General features: G+C 66.5%; 6 protein-coding genes across 6 annotated transcripts; 4 read left to right on the top strand and 2 right to left on the bottom strand.

The window, feature by feature from the left end:
- Positions 1-1047: 1047 nt before the first annotated feature.
- Positions 1048-2855, top strand: CHLNCDRAFT_134219 (hypothetical protein; the record flags this gene model as incomplete). Its single annotated transcript, XM_005847327.1, has 6 exons — positions 1048-1167; positions 1304-1453; positions 1616-1821; positions 2078-2284; positions 2428-2637; positions 2783-2855. The coding sequence occupies 6 exons, from the start codon at positions 1048-1050 to the stop codon at positions 2853-2855; spliced, it is 966 nt and encodes a 321-aa protein (XP_005847389.1).
- Positions 2856-3358: 503 nt separating this feature from the next.
- On the top strand, positions 3359-9253 carry CHLNCDRAFT_134218 (hypothetical protein; the record flags this gene model as incomplete). The annotated part of the gene is made up of 11 exons (XM_005847326.1): positions 3359-3421; positions 3550-4735; positions 4922-5034; positions 5295-5444; positions 5619-5960; positions 6179-6599; positions 6749-6895; positions 7049-7773; positions 8428-8718; positions 8808-8935; positions 9079-9253. 11 exons carry the CDS (start codon positions 3359-3361, stop codon positions 9251-9253), a joined length of 3741 nt encoding a protein of 1246 aa, XP_005847388.1.
- A 100-nt stretch (positions 9254-9353) lies between these two features.
- Positions 9354-13161, bottom strand: CHLNCDRAFT_31217 (hypothetical protein). Its single transcript, XM_005847179.1, has 11 exons — positions 12974-13161; positions 12659-12819; positions 12345-12451; positions 12012-12136; positions 11538-11760; positions 11079-11270; positions 10641-10871; positions 10360-10449; positions 10008-10166; positions 9723-9838; positions 9354-9588 (listed from the first exon to the last, which is right to left on the bottom strand). The coding sequence occupies exons 1-11, from the start codon at positions 13108-13110 to the stop codon at positions 9483-9485; spliced, it is 1647 nt and encodes a 548-aa protein (XP_005847241.1). The 5' UTR covers positions 13111-13161; the 3' UTR covers positions 9354-9482.
- Positions 13162-13952: 791 nt separating this feature from the next.
- CHLNCDRAFT_52464 (hypothetical protein) lies at positions 13953-15522 on the top strand (the record flags this gene model as incomplete). The annotated part of the gene is made up of 5 exons (XM_005847325.1): positions 13953-13962; positions 14128-14213; positions 14341-14487; positions 14695-15165; positions 15343-15522. 5 exons carry the CDS (start codon positions 13953-13955, stop codon positions 15520-15522), a joined length of 894 nt encoding a protein of 297 aa, XP_005847387.1.
- Positions 15523-15844: 322 nt separating this feature from the next.
- Positions 15845-17689, top strand: CHLNCDRAFT_48221 (hypothetical protein). The gene is made up of 7 exons (XM_005847324.1): positions 15845-16033; positions 16180-16422; positions 16547-16675; positions 16803-16948; positions 17030-17171; positions 17287-17391; positions 17506-17689. Exons 1-7 carry the CDS (start codon positions 15923-15925, stop codon positions 17617-17619), a joined length of 990 nt encoding a protein of 329 aa, XP_005847386.1. The 5' UTR covers positions 15845-15922; the 3' UTR covers positions 17620-17689.
- A 114-nt stretch (positions 17690-17803) lies between these two features.
- On the bottom strand, positions 17804-21110 carry CHLNCDRAFT_57929 (hypothetical protein). Its single transcript, XM_005847178.1, has 9 exons — positions 20909-21110; positions 20669-20722; positions 20491-20557; positions 20098-20373; positions 19770-19974; positions 19439-19598; positions 19021-19203; positions 18726-18859; positions 17804-18569 (listed from the first exon to the last, which is right to left on the bottom strand). Exons 1-9 carry the CDS (start codon positions 21086-21088, stop codon positions 18239-18241), a joined length of 1590 nt encoding a protein of 529 aa, XP_005847240.1. The 5' UTR covers positions 21089-21110; the 3' UTR covers positions 17804-18238.
- Positions 21111-21323: the final 213 nt, after the last annotated feature.

Here is a 21323-nt window from a genome sequence, read left to right as displayed (position 1 = left end):
CTGCCAACCGATCCTCTTTTCAAGGCCAGCTCTCGAAGTTGACTCGCCCTTGTCCTCATCCTGCCCATGCCGCCCTCTCGACCACCTGGGCTGGGAGGTGGGGAGGCACCAACCGCGCCCTCTCGACATGCGCCTGCTTTGATGTGCGCCTGCTTTGATGTTGCGCCTGCTGTGATCTGTGCGTCCCTTGTGACACATGCAGGAGCGCTTGCACGTGTTTGCCTCAAGCCTGGGCGTCCAGATCGCGTGCAAGATGGAGCCTGGCAGGTTGTGCTGGGGTGCCCCAAAGGAGCCTGGTTGTATGGCTGGGGAGCTGCGTGGAGCCTGTGCAGCCGATCCAGCAGCGTCATGAGGGCCGATCACTCACCCTTGCAGATTTGTCTCGTTACTGCTCGTGGGTGCGGCCCAGGGCTGGCAGCTGGCACTGGCGACGCTGCTGCGACGGCCCAACCTTGCTGCAGCCATGCTGCTGGGCCAGGTGCCCTGCCTATTGGGAGCGCTGCCTTGGCTGCACTGTGGTTTGGCGCTTGCTGCTGGTGTGTTGGGCGCTGCTGGAAGTCGCCAGCGGAATTGGCAGGAGCGGCTGATGCCCGAGAGATCAAGCAATCACTTTTTGTCGTTCTTGCGATGAAACCAAGACTTGAGTCAATCATCCAACAACGGCAAGCCCAGTCGTGCGACGGCGGCGCTCGGGCGTGGCGGCGTCCCGGGTGTGGCATTTGGGGACTCACCCCTGCTTGCCCCCCTCCCGGCAAATCCATCTCCCTGTATCGCAAATCGGCTGTGCGAGGGTCCTTCGCTGCGACCGCTGCAATTTTGTGGGTTGGGAGGGTGCACCCGTTTCATGTACCCGTTTTGCACCCTCTGCAGCCCTTGCGCATTCCAAACGCCGATTGAAGTTGATCAAAATCAAAAGGGTGTTGCTCCAACGTGTTTGTAGAAATTCCGCAGTTTCGACCCAGTGGGTGAGGACCCTCAATCTAGGCGAGCCGGCTTGTCTGGCCTGTTTGAGCTCCATCGCATTCCGTCGTCGCTCAGACCACCACGATGGCGTGCACCCTGGCCTCCTCCACGCTGCGCCCCGCCCTGAAGGCCGCTGCTCCCACCCGGGCGCAGCGCGCCCAGCGCCTCGTGGTCCGCGCTTCGGCGGGCAAGCAGAGCGTGCAGGTGTGGACTGGAGCTGTCGGGGGGCGCCGCAAGCGCTGATGGAGCTACCCGGCCGATCTGGTCCCCTGGGGCTTCTCCAGTGGCCTGCGCTGGCTGTGCAGGCTCACGCATGGGCTCCCCGCTGCCAACACTGCAGGATGCGGTGATCAAGGGCACCGCCCTGGCGGGCCTGTCGGCGGCACTGCTGTCCGCCGGCAGCGCAGAGGCGGCAATGGAGGTGGCCAACATTGCGGCTGGCGACAACCGCTTCGGCACCATCGCCTTCCTGGCTGTGCCCGCCCTGGGGGTGAGCCCCTGCTGGCAGCAGCGGAAGCTGCTGCGGCGCACCAGCGCCCATGCAGCGCCAACGTGCAAGCAAAGCCCTGCCCGGACGCTTCTTCGGCTCTTCGTCTTGCAGTGAAGAGGAAGAATTGACCCTTGCTTTGGTTTTGGTCCTCCTGCCGTGCAGTGGGTGCTCTTCAACATCCTGGGCCCCCTGCAGAACCAGCTGGACGCTATGGACACCAAGAAGCGCAGCGTTGCGGCCGGCCTGGGCCTGGGTGCCGCCAGCCTGCTGGCCGCGCAGAACGCCGAGGCGGCGCAGCAGGTGGCTGACCTGGCGGCTGGCGACAACCGCTTCGGCACCATTTCCCTGCTGCTGGTGCCCGTGGTCGGGTGAGCAATCCATGCGCCGCTGTCAGCGCAGCCAGAAACCTCGGTGTGATGCAGTCTACTGGCACGCCCAATGCCACCATCATCAGCAAGAACTGGCCACTGTTCGCTGGTGCATTTGGGTCCAGCGGGAGCAACGAAATTGTGCCTCCAGCCTGGCTAGCATGCGTGCAACTGGCATGCCGATCTCTTCCTATCCAGGCCCCGTCCTGTCTATCGCTCGCTCACCTTCCATGCTGCCTTGCCTTGGCGTGTGCAGGTGGGTGCTCTTCAACATCCTGGGCCCCCTGCAGAACCAGCTGGACGCTATGGACACCAAGAAGCGCAGCGTTGCGGCCGGCCTGGGCCTGGGTGCCGCCAGCCTGCTGGCCGCGCAGAACGCCGAGGCGGCGCAGCAGGTGGCTGACCTGGCGGCTGGCGACAACCGCTTCGGCACCATCGCCTTCCTGGCGCTGCCCGTCGTTGGGTGAGAAACGGCTAACCTGGCAACATTGTACGGATGTTCAGCAAAATCAGCAAGGGATGTGTCCCAGGTGGCCTCGCTTTCCTGCTTTGCTTCTCCTCGTTCCGTCGTTGTGTCGAGACCCGTGCTGGTGCGTCTGTATGCAGGTGGGTGCTCTTCAACATCCTGGGCCCTCTGCAGAACCAGCTGGACGCCATGGGCGACAAGAAGAAGCGCAGCGTTGCGGCCGGCCTGGGCCTGGGTGCCGCCAGCCTGCTGGCCGCGCAGAACGCCGAGGCGGCGCAGCAGGTGGCTGACCTGGCGGCCGGCGACAACCGCTTCGGCACCATCGCCTTCCTGGCGCTGCCCGTCGTTGGGTGAGCCCTGTTCTGCCGAAGTACTACTGTTGCATATCGTGCGCTTGGCCGGCCACAACAGGCACTGGCTGAACGAGCAGGTGCCCTCCTGGCGCGTCATTCCGCACTCTGCTAACAGTCTCCTGTTTGCTGTTCACGTGTGCAGCTGGGTGCTCTTCAACATCCTGGGGCCCCTGCAGAACCAGCTTGATGCCATGGGCGACAAGAAGCGCAAGTAAGCCAACCCCCATGTTCGCTGAACAGCTCCAACCCTGCGAGCTGTGCCCGATGTTGTCGATGGACAGTCATCCCAATGCGTGCACCCTGATGGGAGCACACACGAATCGCCAGAACACACCCACACCACGAGAAGAGCAAATCAGAGTGACATGTAGCATCCCTCTCCTCCTTTCCGCTGCCGCCACACCAGCTGGCGATTTCTGCTGCTGTTTTTGATTCCCCCGCATTACTTGTCAACCCGCACTGCCTGTAACTCACTCCTGTCTGCCTGGGTTGGAAGGCTGGTGCTGCCTTGCTAGTCAGGCATGGCAGTGCGCATCCCGTCTGCCCCTCACTCTGCCGCAGGACGGGCGGCGTAGTGCTCCCCACAGGGTGGGCCCCTGACCAGAGCCCTGCCATCGCGATCCAACCAATTGACGCACACCATACCCTGTTCTGCCCCCTAGCGACCCTCGCGAGCGACACATGAGTGAAGAGGGCAGGCTGGGGGCGCGCTGACGAAATGGCCGGGGCTGAAGGCGATGGGGCAGCCTTCGCTCCGCCAGCCGTCGGCTCCAGGGTCTCGGTGAGCAGTAAGCCCTGTTTCTCTGTCGCTGTGCTCGGCCCACTCCCTGGAGCTGCTCCCTTGCCTGTGTCCCGGCCCCAGGCGACCCTATTTGATACAATAAGACCGGCTGGGAAGCTCTGCTGCAGACTCTGCTGGGCACCGGCAAGTGGGGCGCCGCGGTGGTGGAGCCGGCAGAGGGCGCCCACGCCCACTTGCCCTTCCGCCTGCGCTACGAGACGGCCGGCAGCATCGACTGGGTGCGGTTCGTGAGCAGCAATGTGCTGGAGGTCTGGCACGTGCCCAAGGCCCGAGGCAGGCAGGGCCCAGGGCAGGGGCCAGCGGCCAGGGCACCGCCGCCGAATGCCGCCACCGAGGTGCGCCCCTACTTTGTGATGCCAGAAGAGGCCAAGACCAAGGGGAGGCCCTGCGAAAAGGTGGTACGCCTGCGAGAGGCAGCAGAGGCAGCAGCAGAGGAGTACGAGCAGCAGCAGCAGCAGCAGCAGCAGCAGCAGCAGGATGGCGGCGGGGGCAGCCCTGCCAAGAGGCGACGCCTTGGGTCTGGTTCTGCTGCGGCAAAGCTGCAGGCGGCAGGAGCTGCAGCAGGCAGGGGGACTCTGGAGCCCAGCGATGGCAAGTCCCGCGCAGCCAACGGCATGCTGTCGCCTGGCATGAGGCAGCGCCCTCAGCAGGCCAGCCCAGTGGCTGCAGAGGCATCGGAGGCCGCAGTGGCTGCCGACGCTGCGGAGCAGGCGCCCGCCAGCCTGCAGCAGCCGGGGCAGGGGCTCCTGCAACAGTCCACTGCTGCTGGATCGGCAGGGGACATAGACGCACCTTTGCCCGCAGCAGCAGCGGCGGCAGCAGCAGCCCTTGGCGCATCTCTGCTGCCAAAGCGCACAGCGGTTACTCAGCTGGGCGGCACAAGCTTTGTGGCTCTGGCCACGGTGCCCGTCGATGAGCCGCCGGACTCGCCGCCCGGCTCTGCATGGCGCGACAAGCGGCGACCGGCAGCACCTGGCAGCAAGCGAGCTTCAGGCGGGCAGGGCGAGCACAGCCATTCGTCCCATAAGCGCCATAAGCAGCAGCAGCAGCACCGCCGGCACGAGCGAGAGCAGCCTGCAAGTCGCAACGCAGAGCAGGTGGCTGCTGGCCAGCAGGCGCCTGGGGAGGGCGCCGTTGAGCCGGCGGAGCAGGAGGAGGAGGAGGCACCTGCTCCGGAGCCTGCACCAGAGCGGCCGGGCGATGTGGCTTGCCGCCAGTTTGCGCAAATGCTGCCGGGGCTGACTCTCTTCAGGGACAGCATCAATGTGACAGCGGCAGCGGCCATCACAGCAGGTGGGTGGGATGCCTTGCTGGCTCCAGTGGGGGCACCCCTGGCTGCGATGGCAAGGCGGGCGCTGTCCCCTGTTGTCTCCTTCTTTTCCAGGGAAGCCATGCCTTGCCTCTTGCCCACTACTGGCACATCTGAGGCGGCTCCTGTCGCTGGCTGGTTTGCCGCGTCCTCCCCTGCCCGCCCCACAGGCCAGCTGGGCGCGTGCAAGGAGGTTGTGCGGTGCGTGCTGGAGCACATGCGGCAGGAGGCGGCGCCATCTCGCCGCATCACCTTCTTCTACCTGCTGGATGCTGTGCTGGGGGTACGTGGGTGTGCGGCGATGGTGTATGTGTTTGTGTGTGGGTGAAGGGAGGTGGGAAAGGTTGGTGCAATGCTGTGCTGAGTGTGCTGCCCTGTTCGGTGTTGGTTTTTATAACCCGGGGCTCCCTGCTCACTCGGCCCCACAGTACGCCCTGCCGCCTGATCGCCTGCACTTCGATTACGTGGCTTCCATCTTGGGCATGCCAGCTGCTTTTTGCTTTCCTGACTGCTGCCGCTGTTGCCGCTGCCGTGCTGCTGCAGCACTCGCGCAGGGATTTGCCGGGGTGCGGCCCCGAGTCGGTGGTTGGCACCCTGTTCCCACGCACCGTCGGCGCCGCGCTGTCCCAGCTGGTGGAGCTGCTGGGGTCCAGCCTGGATGGCGCACAAAAGGTGTTTGCAGAGCTGGGGGCGGTGGGGCAAGCATGGGCAGAAGTGGGTGTAATTCACGCGGGTGGATTGCCGGCAGGCGAGGGCACAGCTGGCAGGCGGGCTTGCCCTGCAGCTGTCTGGTGCCACCTAGGTGGTGGTCTGTGCCTGCCCGCCGCACGACCCGTACCGCCTGTACCGCTCGCCCCGCTGGCGCAGATGGAGCGCACGCTGACCCGCACCTGGCTGCCGCCGGTCAAGCGCGGCGTGGAGGCCTCCCTTGTGCAGCGGTCCCTGGAGATGCTGCGGGACCGCATCGCGCAGCACGAGGCAGCCTGGGGCAGCGGCGACACGCTCGACGACGGCGGCAACGGCGGCGGCGCGCGCGCGGCTGGCGGGCCGCTGGCGGGGATGCCAGAGGGGCACCAGGGTGGCGGTGCCGACGGCGGCGGCAGCAGCGGCGCGGGCGCGCCGCCGGGGAGGCAGCGCCTGCTGGATGAGGCCTGGCTGCGGCAGCTGGTGCGCAAGACGCCCTTGGCGGCCGCACCCATCATCACCTTTGTCAACCTCAAGGCAAGCTGCTGCCTCTGCCCCTGCACGACCCTCCTCACCGGGCCCCGCTGCCGCGGTGGGGTCTGTTCCGTTGGGGTGTTGTTGCCGCCTCGCAGCGCGCGCCTCCACCAGGCCCACCCAGCCAGTACACACCCCGCCGCAGCAACCCAACATCTCCATCTCGGTACCCACACACACTCCGTCGTGCGCCCGCTGCCCGCCCGCAGGATGGCAGCAGGGTTAGGCTGACCCACACCTGGCAGCCGCCCGCCTGGCCAGACTATGACGCCCTGCCGCTGCCGCCAGGCGCAGCCCAGCACCAGTACTCGCACCAGGTGGCCGTGGGCACCGCTGCCGCCGCGGCCGCGCAGGCCGCGGGGGCCAGGCCGGAGGACGCGAGCCCCTGGCATGCCACCCTGGCCAGCTGGGCGGGCGCCGAGGGCTGGCCCGCACACCCGCAGCAGCAGCAGCTTGTGGCCCTGGGCCAGCAGCACCAGGAGCACCTGGCGGCGGTGCATGCGGCACAGCTGGCGGCGGCCCAGCAGGCGCGGCGGCTGATGCTGCAGCAGCAGCAGGCGCGGGGCCAGAGCACGGCGGCGGCGGCAGAGGCAGATGAGTTTGATGCCGGGCTGTTCAAGGAGGCAGCGGGTGAGTGCAGCGCAAGGCCGTGGCTTGCCCCTTCACCGCCTGCCGCCGGCATGGCTCTGGACGTGCCTGCCTGCTTGCCTGCCAGATGCATGGCTGCCTGCACGCCCATGGCAACAGACCTGCCGGCCAGCTTCTGCTCCCTGCTGCAGGCGGCGTGGGAGCCTCTGCTGTGGATCACCAGCAGCACCAGCCCGCCGCGCTGCTGCTGCCAGGCATGCTACACCCGTTTGGCGACGTGGCGCCCTGGGGCGCGCCGCAGGCGCCGCCGCTGCCCGACCAGCCACCGCCGCCGCCAGGTGTGCTGCCGTGGTGGTTGTGTGTGGTGGCAGGCCTCGGCCTGCCACGGCCAGCCTGCCGTGGCCTGCCTGCCTCTGCCTACACCTCACGCAGCCCCTTCCGTCACAGCACGCCATTTGGCTGCCTCCTCTCCTCGCCCTGCGTGTCTGCAGACGACAGCTGGGGGGGGTATGGGAGCGAGGAAGACGACTTTGGGCCGCCACCGCTGCCGCCGCACTCGCCCCCTCGTGATGAGTACGAAATAGACGTGGAGGGGGAGTCCCCGCCTCCTCTGCCTCCATCAGAGGACGAGCAGGACTGTGCGGCGCCGCCTCCGCTGCCGCCAAGGGGCAGCAGCCCGGCGTCGGCGCCGCGCAGCGGCGCGCAGCAGGCCGCGCCGGGCGCGGCGCTGACACCGCCAGCGGCGACGGGCTACCAGGGAGGCTGGGGAGGGTACGGCACCCCTGTCGACTATGCAGCAGGGGCGCCGCCGCAGGCAGCAGCCTGTCAAGCGCAGCCTGGGTGGGCGGGTGCCATGGGTGGGATGCCTGCACCCCACCCGCTGCTGCCGCCAGGCATCGGCATTGCCCCAGTGGGCGCCAGCCCCGCCGCAGCCATTGCGCAGCAGCAGGCGGCAGCGGCGCGGCAGCAGATGTGGATGGCGCAGCAGCAGGCGCAGCAGGCGGCGGCGCGGCAGGCATTCCTGATGCGTGCAGCGGCGACGCAGCAGCAGCAGGTGGCGATGATGGGAGGCGTGACGCCGCCTGGAGCGATAGGCGCCATACAGCAGCAGCAGCAGCAGCTCTACTCTCCCGCTGTGACGCCGGGGATCAACATGCACATGGCACGGCAGCAGCAGCAGCTGCAGCAAGGGGCGGCAGCGTCGGGCGTCCCGCCGGTGTTGCGGCCTCCCACGCTGCGCCCACCGGGATAGCAGCAGCCATGACGTGATGCTTCCCATTTTTTCAATTCACTTAACTGTTGGAATCTCCTCTGCCCCTGGTAGGCTACCAGTTGGTAGGCACAACGCTATGCGCGCCATGTGGCGGTGAACTGAAAACCAGCCTCAGGCGATTTGGAATGGATCAGGCGCTGCCACATCCATCCCGTACGCCCTTCACTGAATCCATCGCAGGCCTGGACACTCGCCCACTCCTCCCCAGCTGGGTGTAGAGGGATGGACTCGAGAGCAGAGCGTCGCGCAGTGCAGGAGCGGCAGCGGACTGAGAACGCACTGCGTGCAATGTCTTCATCAGCGTGTGAGATTGTGATGGCGAGGCATGGCGAAACGGCATGGAACCTTGACAAGCGGCTCCAGGTGTGGGACTCTGCAGTTTTTTGACAGGTGTTTGGGCTCTTTGCAATGGGAATTCATTGACATGATGCCAATTGTGCAGGGCCAGCTGCTGCCAGGTCCAGGGCTCACGTCTCGCGGGCGCCGCCAGGCACGTCCCACCGCCAAGCTGCTGTCATTGCCTGCTTGCAATATGGCAAGTGGCACATATTTGCCACCCCTGAGAGATCCATCCTAATTTGTGCACCCCGGCTGCAGGCTGAGGTGTTGGCGGAGCGGTTACGGCGGGAGCACTTTGATTGCATCTATTGCTCCGACCTGCTGCGTGCCACGGAAACAGCAGAGGTGGTGGCGGCAGCACGCTGTCTGGGTGGCGGCAATGCCAGCAGCAACGCAGCAGCAGCGGGGACAGCAGTGCGGCCCGATCCTTTGCTGCGGGAGCGGTATCTAGGGGTGCTGCAGGGTCTGACCCTTGCAGAGGCGCAGCAGCAGCAGCCAGAGGCTTTTGAGGCGCTCCATGCACCCTCTTCCTCACCATCTCAACCACTGGTGAGCAGTGCACACAACCAGTCTTGCAGCAAGCAAGGGCCAGCCTTTCCCTGCCCCTGCGCCAGACCGCCACCCTTGCCTGGCTGCAGCGCTACCCCGAGACTCTAGCCCAGCTGGAAGCGCGGGCAGCGGCGGCAATAGAAGGGCTGGCGGCACGGCACCCGGGGCAGCGGCTGCTGGTCATCACGCACGGCGGCTTTCTGCACGCAGCCCAGAAGTGCGCTGTTCATGTGCCCGTGTGGGGACATGCAGTTGCTTGCCTGCATCGGCAATCACGCACCAGTGCGGCAGGAAGTTTGGTACACTGTCAAACATCAACATGCCTGCATGCCGTCTCTGGTGCCCCCGGATGCTTTGCAGGCGTGCCACCGGCGGCCACGTGAGCGGGCACAACCTCAACGCCGCCATCAACACGATACGGGTGGAGGCCAGGCAGCCGCGGGCCCTGTGGGCGGTAGTGCGGTGGGGGGATGTGGAGCACCTGCGTGAGGTGGGGGCGCTGTCCAGCGCCTTTGGCGGCGGCTCGGAAGGATGATGCGGAGAAGGGAAGGAATGATGGCCTGCTGTGCCCCTGGTGGGGATGTGCATCCGGCCTGGAGACCCCACCCGTCTGTCAGGAGCTGACCCTGTAACCTGCGACCGGGTCTGTTACAGTCCAAAACAGGTGCAGCACGTGAAGCAACATAACAACATCGTGGTACATATCCAAGGCCTTTGCAAGGTACAAACCAACCGTTGCCCCCTGCAGCGAGTGCAGCCGCAGCTCACCCTGCCCCAGGCCGCTGCTGCTGCTGCTGCTGGCGGGTCTGCCGCCGCCGTGACGGCGCCGCCTCTAGCCTCTTCACCATGTAGGGCCCCTCCAGCTCATACCTGCAGTGGCAGCCATGGGCAGGGAGGATGGTGGGCAGGCAGCGGTAAGGCAGCCAGGCAAGCAGTGCCACGTGCCTGAGCGTGCTGCCGACTCGCGAGCGGGAGTACGCAAGGCCGGCAGGCAGCGCCCTCACCCCAGCCTGCGGTAGTAGTGGCGCGTGCCCACGCCGCTGATGACCGCCAGCTTGGCAGAGCGGTGCTCGTGGCGGGCGATGCGCTCAGCCTCCAGCATCAGCAGCGTGCCGTAGCCCTGTGGAGGGATGCATGGGAGGAGGCCGGGGCAGCTGGTTCAGGGGCTGAGCCACTCGCTTGCACCACGGGCGTCGCACGCAACTGCCCAAGCTGCGGCTGGCGGCGTTCCGTGCGAGCGCGGCCACCCGCGCCGCACATCCACCAAGCCACAATCCCTGCCCGCCCACCTGGTGCTGGAACTTGGAGGCGTCCCGGGCGTGCACCGCCACCGCCGTGCCGTACACGTGCAGCTCCCGCACCACCGAGGACCGGCCGCGCAGCTCTGGCTGGCGCTCGGCGTCGGGGCCGGAGGCCTTGCGCAGGCGCAGCAGGCCCACCAGGATGTCCTGCCGGGGTGGAGCGGGGTGGGAGGGGCACATGATGTGTGGGGGTGAGTGGGCGGGTGGGGAGCGGGAGGGGGGGCGCCGATGGGCAAGCGCTGTGTCGGGCTCGGGCCCGGCAGCGAGCACGTGTGCGCCTGTGCCAGCGCCTGCCACCCGCGCAGCGCCGCGCCACCCGTGCGGCGGCCCGCCACCCCACCTGCCGCGGGTCGCCATACTCCAGGAACGTCTCCCACCCGCCGTTTGCGGTGTAGTCCCTCCGGATCAGCTCCACCTCCTCAGGGCGCACCTGCAGGAGAGGAGGCAGGGGGGCAGCTTAGTTAGTGGTGGTGGCAAATGATGGTGGTGGTGGTGGCAGTGGGTGGTGGTGGGTGGCAGTGGCGGTAGCGGACTGGGTGCCAGGACTGGCTGCTAAGCAAACAATCCATCCCTGACTGACCATGCGCCTGCCACCACCACCGCCAGGCCCAGCCCTGCCACCCCCCTCTGCCCCCGCCTCGCCTTGTGGTGTATGTCCTGTATGCCCGCCTCCCGCGTGCGCACGTCCCGGCACTTGAGCCCCAGCGCCCCCATGCGCGCCAGCGCCAGCTCCCGCAGGTTTCCCTTCTCCACGCCCGACGACACCAGGGGCATGGGGATGTCTCGCTGGATGCGGTAGATGCGCACCCAAGGCGGCACGTAGGCCAGGATGCGGGCCACCAGGTCAACCAGCTGCAGGGCGGGTGGGTGGTGGCGTGGATGGGGCCGGTGCGCAGGGAGGCGGTGGCAGGGGCAGGCGGGCATGGCTGGGTGGCCCACGCCGAAACCAGCGCCTCCGGGCGGGCGCAGCGGCACGGGCAGCAAGCCCGTGTGCGTCGCCCGCCACACACGCGTGCACACTCTCCACCCGCCCGCCGCGCGCCCGCAGCCTGTCCCCACCTTGTCGGGCGCGTAGTTCTTGTACAGCCCCCGCTTCCACAGCTCGTACAGGCCGGTGCCGCGGATGACCAGGGTGGGGTATAGCTTGAGGCCGTCGGAGCGGAAGGCCGGGTTCTCGAAGAACTCGCGGAACGACTCGATGTCGCGCTCCCACCCCACATTGGGCAGGTCAGGCATCATGTGAGCTATGACCTGTGGAGAGTGTGGGTGTGCGTGGATGCGGAGTGTGGGGGAGAGAGAGACAGGGAGGACCAGTCGGGCCCAGAGTGTGTTGGAGGGTCGGGCGGTGCGCCATGCGAGCAGAGGAGAAGGAGGCGGGAAGGCACGGGAGCAAGCCCTGGGCGTGCGTGGCCCGGAGAGGCGGGACAAGGCGCTCCGCCAGGCCAGCGGCACCACCCCCTGCCCCCACCCACCAGCACGCACACACAGCACACACACACCGCACCACATGCCCCCCACCTTGAACCCCGCGTCCTTGGCCAGGTGGAAGCACTCGCCCACAGCGGCCACGGTGTGGCCGCGGTTGGTGTCGCGCGCCACATCCTCGTACGTGCTCTGCAGCCCGATCTCCAGCCGCGTGCAGCCGTAGGACAGCATCTGGGCCAGGTGCGGGGTGAGGCAGAAGTCGGGGCGCGTCTCGATCGTCATGCCGATGCACCTGGTGCGAGACTGCTCGCTGTACCTGCCAGGCAGACGGCGCGCGCGGGCGGGCGCCAGGGCGTGTCGCGGTGTGGCGTGGTGGGCGGGTGGCGGCGGTGGTGGCTGGCAGGCAAGACAGGAGTGCGACTGCTGCACCCCCCCACACATCTTCCAGCCTCGAACACCCCTTGGAACACCCCCTGCCTGCCTGCCAGCCTGCCCAGGCGCCCCCTGCGCGCCAATCCCGCACCCCCCGCGCACCCACCAGCCCCAGCACGCCAGGCGGCCGCTCACCTGACCGCCTGCGCCACGTCCTTGGAGCTGTGCCCCGACAGCGCGTCGTGCAGGTTGCGCACAAAGTAGTCGCGGTAGTCGGCGGGCAGCGACATGAAGGTGCCGCCCATGAGGATGAACTCCACCTGCGGGCGTGGGAGCATGCGTGGATCCAAGGGGGGTGGGCGGGTGGAGACGCAGGGAAGGAAGGGCAGGGAAGGATGAGGAGGAGAGTTCAGTGGTGGTGGCGTTGAGAGCTGCCGCATGCAAGCAGGCAGGGCTCCAGCGGCACCCGCCACCCGCCCAGGACCCCATCCACTCCACCCCCAGGTGGCCTGCCACCCAGCCACGCACCTTGTCCACGCTGTGCCCCAGGCGCCGCAGCTGGTCCACACGCGCCCGCGCCTGCACATAGGGGTTGTACCGCGCCCGTATCGCCCGCATCGATGTCGGCTCGTACCCTGCACAGCATCACACATGCACATACAGGTACACCCATTCAGCCCCACCCGTTGCTTTGCCTTGGTTGCGGCTGAACAGCACAACCCGGCTGTGGCAACACAGGCCTCCTCCTTGCTGCGAAAGCGCTGCACCCCGCATCTCAGCGCCACCACGGCCACCCGCTGCATGCACATGCCCGGCCCTGCTGCATCCGCCATGCCACCCACCCGTGTATGACTGAGTGCTGTACTCAAAGTCCGAGTCGGGGCCTCCTGGGCAGTAGACGCAGATGTTGCCGGTGGTGGCAATGTGCGGGCAGCGGTGCGGCTTGGACATGACGGCCACCACTGCGATGCCGCTGGCTGTACGTACAGGCTTGGCGCGCAGCCTGCGAGCAGGCGCGTGGGGCAGGGGCGGTGGGGACATGGCAGCACAGGGGCGTGGGCTCCACACCACACTGCCACCTGTCGCCCCCGGTGGCGCGGGCACGGGGCCGCACGCAGCTCCCCTGCCCCCCCACCCTGCTGCCTGCCGCCACTCACTGCGGCAGCAGCACGGCCTTGTGCTCCTCTGGCAGGGCCGCGATGATTTCCACCAGCTTGGGCCCCTTGTCCACGCTGTACTTGATCTGCGCGGCGCGCTTCACCGCATTGAGGTCCACATCCTCGCCCCGCCGCATCCCCGCCACCAGCGCCCCCACAATCTCCGCGATGGCGCGCACCCGGGCCTGCGCAGCGAGAGGGGCCGGCGCGCAGGGGAGGGGCAGGGGCAGGCGGGGCGGTTGCGGCAACAGGGTGCAGGCGGGGCTCCAGCAGGCGGGTGGAGCAGAGGAGCGGGCACGGCGGGCAGACGACCAGCGGGCAGGCGCCCGCTGTTGCCAGGTGTACACGTTGCATGGTGAGGTCCAGCGGCACACCTCTGTGGAGTCATACAGCACTTTGCCCTTTTTGGTTCGGGCCACCGCCCCGCCCGCTCCGCCGCCAGCCGCAGGCGGCAGCACGTGGGCGCCGGCCATGACGCCCACCCGCCGATTCGCCTTGCAGTTGGGCTGGTCAGTGAAGTGAGTGGAAGCTTGCTGGGTTGTGCGAAGTCACATTGCCTGCATGTGGCGCAGCGGACAGGGCGCCAGACGCCGCGGCTGGCTGGAAGCGATCGTGATGTGTTGCCAGGCGATTCTCCATTGGGAAAGCCACTGCCAGAGGCCGGTACATGTGTACTGCACTGCCACCGTGCTTTTCGAGCGCTTGGCACCGGCATCGGCCTCTCTGCCATTTCTGGCGGCTGGTACTGGGCTTCCCATCCCCCACCCGCAGCGACCCCGGGCCTGCTCACGTTTTCGGCGAGCCCCCATAGATGGCTGCACTCCTGCTCTCTCCTGTTGCTGTGCTTCCCCAGGCGCCCACCAAGCAACTCCAGGGTGCAACAGCCCTTGCCCCGCGCAGTAGGCCCAGGGTCCCCGCCTCTTCACGCCGGCGGCTGCACCATCACCGCGCCGCCACCGTCTGCATTGCAGTCGCACCCATGGCGGCACGTGAGTTGCGGCAGCCTTCTGCTCCGCTGTGCTGTGCAACCTGCACTGCTGTGGCATGGGCCTGGCCAGCCTCCAGCACGCCCTGTCGCCATGCGCCGGCGAGCTTTGGTGGCGCCTTGCACCCCCAACCCGCCTGCCTGCCCTGGCATCCCCTGCCACATGCAGAGCTGATTGATGGCAAGGCCATTGCCGAGCAGATCCGGCAGGAGCTGAAGGCGGAGGTGGACGTGCTGAAGCAGAAGTACGGCAAGGTGAGGCAGGCAGGCGGCGACAGCCATGCGGGCAGGCTGCTGTGGCCAACCCATCCTGCAGCGCCCCCCTTCTGGCAGCCCCCAGCCATCGCTCCCCACTGTGGCCCCTGCCCGCCCGCCTGTGCAGGCTCCCGGCCTGGCGGTGGTGCTGGTGGGCGAGCGCAAGGACTCGCAGACGTATGTGCGGAACAAGAAGAAGGCGTGCGACGAGGTGGGCATCGTCTCCTTTGGCACCGACCTGCCCGAGACCGCCTCCGAGGAGGAGGTGCTGCAGGTGAGGCCGGCTGGGCTGCTGAGGGGGCGCCGCGCACTCCAGCATCACGTCAAGCTCCTACACTGAAGGGCAAAGGCATGCACCGCGCCGTGGCTGCACCAGCGCAAGGCTCCGCCTCGCCTGCGCCCGTTGCTGGCGGCATGCGGCACCCCCCCTGTACCCTGTGACCAACACCCCCACCCGCCCCCGGCGCACACTGCCCCGCAGGTGGTGGCCGCCTACAACGCCGACCCCGCCGTGCACGGCATCCTGGTGCAGCTGCCGCTGCCGCGCGGCATCGACGAGCAGCGCGTGCTGGATGCCATCTCGATTGAGAAGGATGTGGACGGCTTCCACCCGCTCAACATCGGCCGCCTGGCCATGCGCGGCCGCGACCCGCTGTTTGTGCCCTGCACCCCCAAGGGCTGCCTGGAGCTGCTCAAGCGCAGCGGCGTGCAGCTGAGCGGCAAGAAGGCGGCGGTGGTGGGGCGCAGCAACATCGTGGGCATGCCCGCGGCGCTGCTGCTGCAGCGCGAGGACGCCACCGTCACCGTCATCCACTCCCGCACCCCCGACGCGCAGCGCATCTGCGCGGAGGCAGACATCATCATCGCCGCCTGTGGCAAGGCGGAGATGGTGGGCGGCGACTGGATCAAGCCGGGGGCAGCCGTCATCGACGTCGGCATCAATGCCGTGGATGTGAGTCCAGCGGTGGGGTGGTGGGGCCGATGAAGGGCCTTGCCTTGCCTTGGGCGATGGAGCGAGCATCTGGAGTGTGGTTGGCAAGCAGACGCAGCCACATGCCAGCGCAAGCTCAGCTGAAACCGTGCCCCCACTGCCTGCCACCGGCCCGCAACACCCTGCCCCGCCCTGCAGGACCCCAATGCCAAGCGCGGCTACCGCCTGGTGGGAGACGTCAACTTTGCAGAGGCGGCGGAGAAGGCAGCCAAAATCACCCCGGTGCCGGGCGGAGTGGGCCCGATGACCATTGCAATGCTCCTCCGAAACTGCGTTGATGGGGCGGCGCGTTCCTTTGAGGCGGAGGTCAGCGCGTGATTTTTTTCCGAGTTGTTTTATTATTTTGTCACAAATATAGCAGGAAGGCAGCTATCGGAACAGGCAGGAGGACCACCAGCGGTCGGTCTGGCCAGCAGCGGCACCGGCATGACTGCCTCTGCTTGTAGGCCTCCTGCCAGTTCACACTAGATTTCCATCGCACCTTAAAATATCATGTGTCTATTTCAGAGCACAGTAAACGCCCTCCTTCCTGCATGCTGCCCAGATTGCAGCGGCGGGACGACAGGCTGGCGGTGGCGGGACATGCGCAAGATTCAAGACAGAACCCCAAGAAGCCAAACGCATGCGTAACCGTTACAATCACACCATCATGCAGCAATATAGGCGATGTTGGGGCCCACAGAACTTGGCTGGCGCCGCAGGGGCAGCGCTTTTCTTGATGCTGGTGCTTAGGGCTGCCACTCTACGCACCAGTCCGAGCACTGAACAGCTGCCAGCTACCGACACCAAGGGACAGGCAGCGGCAGCAGGTGGCTGGCCTAAAGTCAAGGTGAGGGCTCTTCTAAACAGCAGGGCTCGTCAAACGCTCTGCCCGGCAACCGCGATTGCCTCCAGATCGCTGCAAGCTTGCTCAGGCCTGCCGCGCCGCCACTTCCACCTGCCGCCGCCGCTTCCACCTTGCTGCCGCTCACGCAGACAATCAGCGAGCGCAAGACCTTGTGGGAGGTGCCTGCCAGCCCCAAGGGCGTGCTTCTGCTATGCCACGGCTGCAATCACCAGGGCAGCGATTTCTGGCCCGCCTCCGATCGCTGCCAGGACTGCCTGGGACTGCCTGGCGAGGTCACCCTTCGGACAGCGGCCATCAAGCACGGCTACGCCGTAATTGCGGTGACCTCCATTGACCGCTCCTCCAAGTGTTGGTCTGGAGAGGATCTCAAGGTGGGAGTGTGTGGTAATCCCATTCAGGGCCGAGTCGCAGGGCGCTGGGGGTGAAGCACACGCTCACAGCCTTGTTCATTGCAACATGGCACATTGGGCCATGTGCTTTTGCTCTCTGCTGCAGCCAGTCACGGAGATTGTGAAGGCTGTGGTGGAGGAGGAGAAGCTTGGCAGCCTGCCGCTCTTCCTCTGGGGCGGGTCCAGCGGCGGTTCATTCGTGCAGATGCTGCCAGGCCTGATGCCCGAAGTGAAGGTGGGTTGTTCGGGCAGAAGACGGAGGAGCGTTGGCAGGGGAAAAGTGCCTGCAGGCCCTACACGGCTGTGATGGTGCCGGTCCACGCTGGTACCAACCCACCTTGCTCCTCCACTGGGCGATGCAGGGCGTGATTGCGCAGATTGCGCCCGCCAGCCCACAGGAGTTTGATGTAGGCAAGGGGCGCACCTACCCGCCCATTCTGTGGGTGCATATGGCCAAGCGCGACCAGGCCACAGCCGGCAGCGTGGCACAGGCGCTGAAGATTTGCAAGTGAGCGTGGCATGTTTCCTGTTTGGCAGCAGGGTGTGGAGCTGACACAGGCCCAGCTGCTCCTGCCTTGCCGGCCTGCAGGGACAAGGGTATCCCGGCGGACGAGATCAAGGTCGACCCGCAGCCGGTGACGCCGAAGTTCCTGCAGCAGTCGCCACAGATCAGCGCAAAGCTGGCAGCCTCCATCGTGGACACCCTCAAGGAGCGCAGCTTTATCGATCAGGTGCGGCTGCAGGGCAGCCTCAGCTGGGCAGGGCAACTGGCAACCGGCGTGTACTGCTGGCTGGCTGGATGCGTACATGCTCACGCCCCTGCTTGGGCATCTTCCGCGGCCGCAGGATGGCTTGCTGGTGGGCGACCCGCGCCGCAGCGCCTGGCGCGACTTCCTCAAGCCCATTGTGGGGAATGCCAACCTGCAGCCTGACGTAGGGCACCTTCCAGAGGTAAGCAGAGCGGTCGTCCAAGCGTACAGTGGGCCGCCAGTGCTGCACATGATTGCCTCTCTGGCATCCCGTCCTGCCATCCACCCTACTGTTTTGTTTGCCCTTTTTTTGCAGCTTCTGAACACGGCCTTTGCTGCTCATGAGATAATCAGCGACAACGCCGAGGCGTGGTTCAAGTGGCTTGACGCGCGCGGCAAGAAAAGGGTGGCGGAGTTCCTGCCAGGCTAGCCGCCGGAGACGATTTCCACCTTGCCTATTTGCTGTGCAGAGTACACTATTTCTGTAACCCTAATTCTGTACCTCCTGCCAGGCAAGCAAACACTCTGGAATGCAAGTCCTTTCGTGGCAGTGCCCGCTCAGCTCCTCGGCCACCACCACCACCAACTGCCGGCGTCCGTTTGCGGGCTTCTCTCCTGAGAAGTTGGTTTACCAAGCGGGAGCTCGGCTCCAGAGCAGGGCAGTGCACAGGAAGGGCATGGCAGGGTCAGCCTGCAGGCTGCAAAGATAAAATGCGAGTGCATGGCGGTCGCTCATTCGTTCAAAACAACAAAAACACAGCGGAACGGAATGGATGAATGGGTGCTGAATGGGAAGGAAATGCCGACGGAAGAGTGTCATGACATGAAAAGGGAGAAAGTACATGGGGGATGAATGCTGCTGATGTCATGCTGGCTTCAGAAAGCAGGCGGGAAACTAAGGGAAAACAAGAGCTGGGAGCGCCCAGGCAAGTGGGTCGGGAGGGCACCAACTGGATCGAGCCTGGGTGCGCTCCGTTGCATGCAAACTGAAGTAGGTCAGTAGGCGCTGGATGTCAGTAGCGCAGGAGGCACGCAGGGGGTGGCGTGCTTCAGGCGTACTTGGCCATGAAGGCCTTGTGGAAGTCCTGGAACAGCTTCACAAACTCGCCGATCTTGGCCTCGGGCGGCAGGATGGTGGTGCGCAGGTGGAAGGTGCCCTCCTCCTGCCCAAAGCCGCTGCCGGGCACGGTGACGATGCCCGTGGCCTCCAGCAGCTGCAGGCAGTAGAAGGTGTCGGCGGGCTTGCCGGCGGCGGCGGCGGCGGCGATGGCCTTGGGCGGCAGGTGGAGGCGGGGGAAGGAGTACATGGCTCCCTCTGTGAAGGTGCAGGTCACGCCGTCCAGGGCGTTGAAGCCGTCGGTCATGGCGTGGGCGCGGCGCCTGCGGTGGCGGAGGGGGACACGAGGCAGGGGTCAGCACCTCTGCTACAGCAGGCCGGGGACGATGTGCCATGGGCCGTGACCTCTGCCACCCACCCCCAACCCATGCCAAACCACCACCGCCTCCAGCGCCGCGTCTCCGCCGCCTGCCACGCACCGCAGCGAGGCCAGGCCCTCGTCGTGCTCCGCCTTCCACTGCGCGTAGCTCTCGTCGCCGGGCTTGGGCGGGTTGACCATCAGGCTCATGGCCACCTGGCCGGTGGTGTTGGGGGACAGGTTGATGGAGACGGCCTGCGGCAAGGCGGCGGATGGGCAAATGGGTGAGAAGGCAGGGGAGGGACCGGGAGACATGCCGCAGCATTCGAGGGAGGCCGACCCTTCTGCTGCCGCACGATGCACGCTGATGCAGCCCATGCAGCTGCGCGCAGGCCGCCGCCACCGCACCCCCTCACCTTGTAAAGCTCGTCCACGGTGCCCGGGTGGAAGTTGGTGAGCTCCACATACCCGCCCCGCAGGCCGCACTCGCCCAGCACGCCCTTGGACACGGTGTGGAAGGAGGCCAGCTCCACGCTGTCGCTGATGGGCTTGCCCAGGTCGCCCAGCACCTTCTTGGCGCTCACAAACGGCTTCTCGTCCTGCGGCGGCAGCGGGCGCGGGGCAGGAGGGAGGCACGACGACGCTGGGCACACGGCTGGCCGACACACGACAGCTGCCCCATCCATCAACGCAGCAGACTGCACACAGCCCGCACACCGCCTCGCCGTTGCCAGCATGCATCTGCAGCCTCCACAGCACCAGCACCAGCCCACACTGCATCCGAGCAGCAGCAGCCCCAGCCTGTAACACAGCGGGAGCAGAGCGCCTGCCCACCTGGTAGATGTTGGGCTGGTAGACCTCATCCGCCATAAGCACCACCTTCTCCTTGGCGGCAAAGCGCACCAGGTCGCGCAGGTTGTCCTCGGTCAGGCACTGGCCGGTGGGGTTGCCCGGGTTGATGAACACCATGGCGCGAACGTTGGTGCCGTGGTTGCTGCAGGAAGGGGGGAGTACGGAGGTGGGCGGGTGAGCAGGAGCAAGAGCGGCAGCACCATGGGAGCAGCGGCCGGGCGCAAGGCTCAAGCCATCTGCAGCTGCTGCTCCGTTTTGCCGGATCCATGTGTGCAGGCTGGCGGGGTGGCACCACGCCACGCTGTGCACGCACCGCGCGTCGTGCACGCTGCGGCTGATCTCGTTGAAGTCCATGCTCCACCCCGTCTGCTCCTTGAGGTTGTACGGCAGCAGCGTGCCGCCGTAGAGCTGGATGGAGGCTGAGTACAGCGGGTACTGCGGGATGGGCACCAGGATGGCGTCGCTGCTGTCGCGGATGAGCGCGTTGAGCAGCAGGCGCACCGCCACGCTGGCGCCGTCTGCGGGGATGAGGGAGGCGGACGGTGTGAGGCACGATGATTCCTCGCACCGCAAAACGAGCAGGCGCCGGCATGGCAGCGGCGCATCATCGTTTGCGCCCACCACCACCCCACCACACACACCGGTGAGGAAGATGTTGTCTGGGTTGGAGGGGTAACCGTCGCGCTGCTTGATGAAGTCGGCCACCTCCTGGCGCACACCGGCGTTGCCGCGCGAGTCGGTGTAGGCGCCGAGCGCGCCGCCAAACATGCCGTTGATCTTCTTGGCCCGCTCCAGCACGTCCGCGGGGAACATGGAGGGCGCCGAGGGGTGACCCATCAGGAAGGGCGCCGCCACCAGCGAGGTGACCATGCGGTTGAAGGTGATGGGCTGCTGGCCCAGCTGCTGCGGGTTGCCCACTGCACGCAGCATTCGCGCAGGCAGGCCGGGCGCCAACCGTCAGCAAACGTGTGCCGGCAGTGGGTGTTGACCGGCTGTCAGGGCACGGCGAAACACGCTGAGGCTGCTCCACATACCGTTGGTGAAGATCAGCTCGCGCCCCTGCTTCTGCAGCTCCATCGCCTTGTTGTACAGCTCCCCACGCTGCACGAGGCGGAGAGAAAGTACAGGGTCGGTGCTTTGCCCAGGCCTCTCCCGGCTGGTGGAGCACGCGCCGCGTCTGCAAACGTCCCTAGTGGCCTACTCATGACTTACCACGGCATACTCCGCCTTGAGCAGGTCCTCATTCAGCAGGGAGGGGTGGGCCACCTGCGGCAACCAAGCGCGACCAAGAGGCTGTGAGCGGGCGGCAGCGGCGGTGGCGGCAGCGGCAGCGGCCAGATAGTAGCCCTTTGATTGCCCCCCTCCTGCTTTTTCACTCTGGATCGCTGCCTAAGGCACTGGCCGCCAGCAGGGCTGCAGTCCTGAGCGAATCGTGGTAGTAGTAGCGCACACCTTGCCCTCCACTTCGTTCGGGCGGGTGGGCTCGTGCGCAGGCTCGGGCAGGCTGCTGAAGAGCCGTCCCTGGGCCAGCTGGGAGCCAGAAGCCTTCACTGGGCACTGCCAGTTGCTCAGCAGCTGGCGAGCACCGCTTGAGAGGGCGGAGCCCTTGCGGGCAACACAGAGCATACACATGACTGCAGACACACTAGATCGCACCGCAGAACTGCCAGCGATAGCCCATTTGACGCGATGCGCTGCATTTTGCTGCCGCGAAAACACCTGGCGGGACAAGTGCCGTACATACATGGCCGGAAGTTTATGAATCATCCGCACGCCCTTGATTTGAGCAATTGGCCTTGGCAGATTGCTGTGGAACACCGCTCAACGCTTGAAGGCACGGCCTGGGTTCCCATCGACCAACTCCTCG

This window comes from Chlorella variabilis (assembly GCF_000147415.1).
Source record: "Chlorella variabilis unplaced genomic scaffold CHLNCscaffold_11, whole genome shotgun sequence".
Lineage (NCBI taxonomy): Eukaryota > Viridiplantae > Chlorophyta > Trebouxiophyceae > Chlorellales > Chlorellaceae > Chlorella > Chlorella variabilis.
Note: the sequence above shows the minus strand (reverse complement) of the source record. Positions and strands in the feature narration are given on the sequence as shown.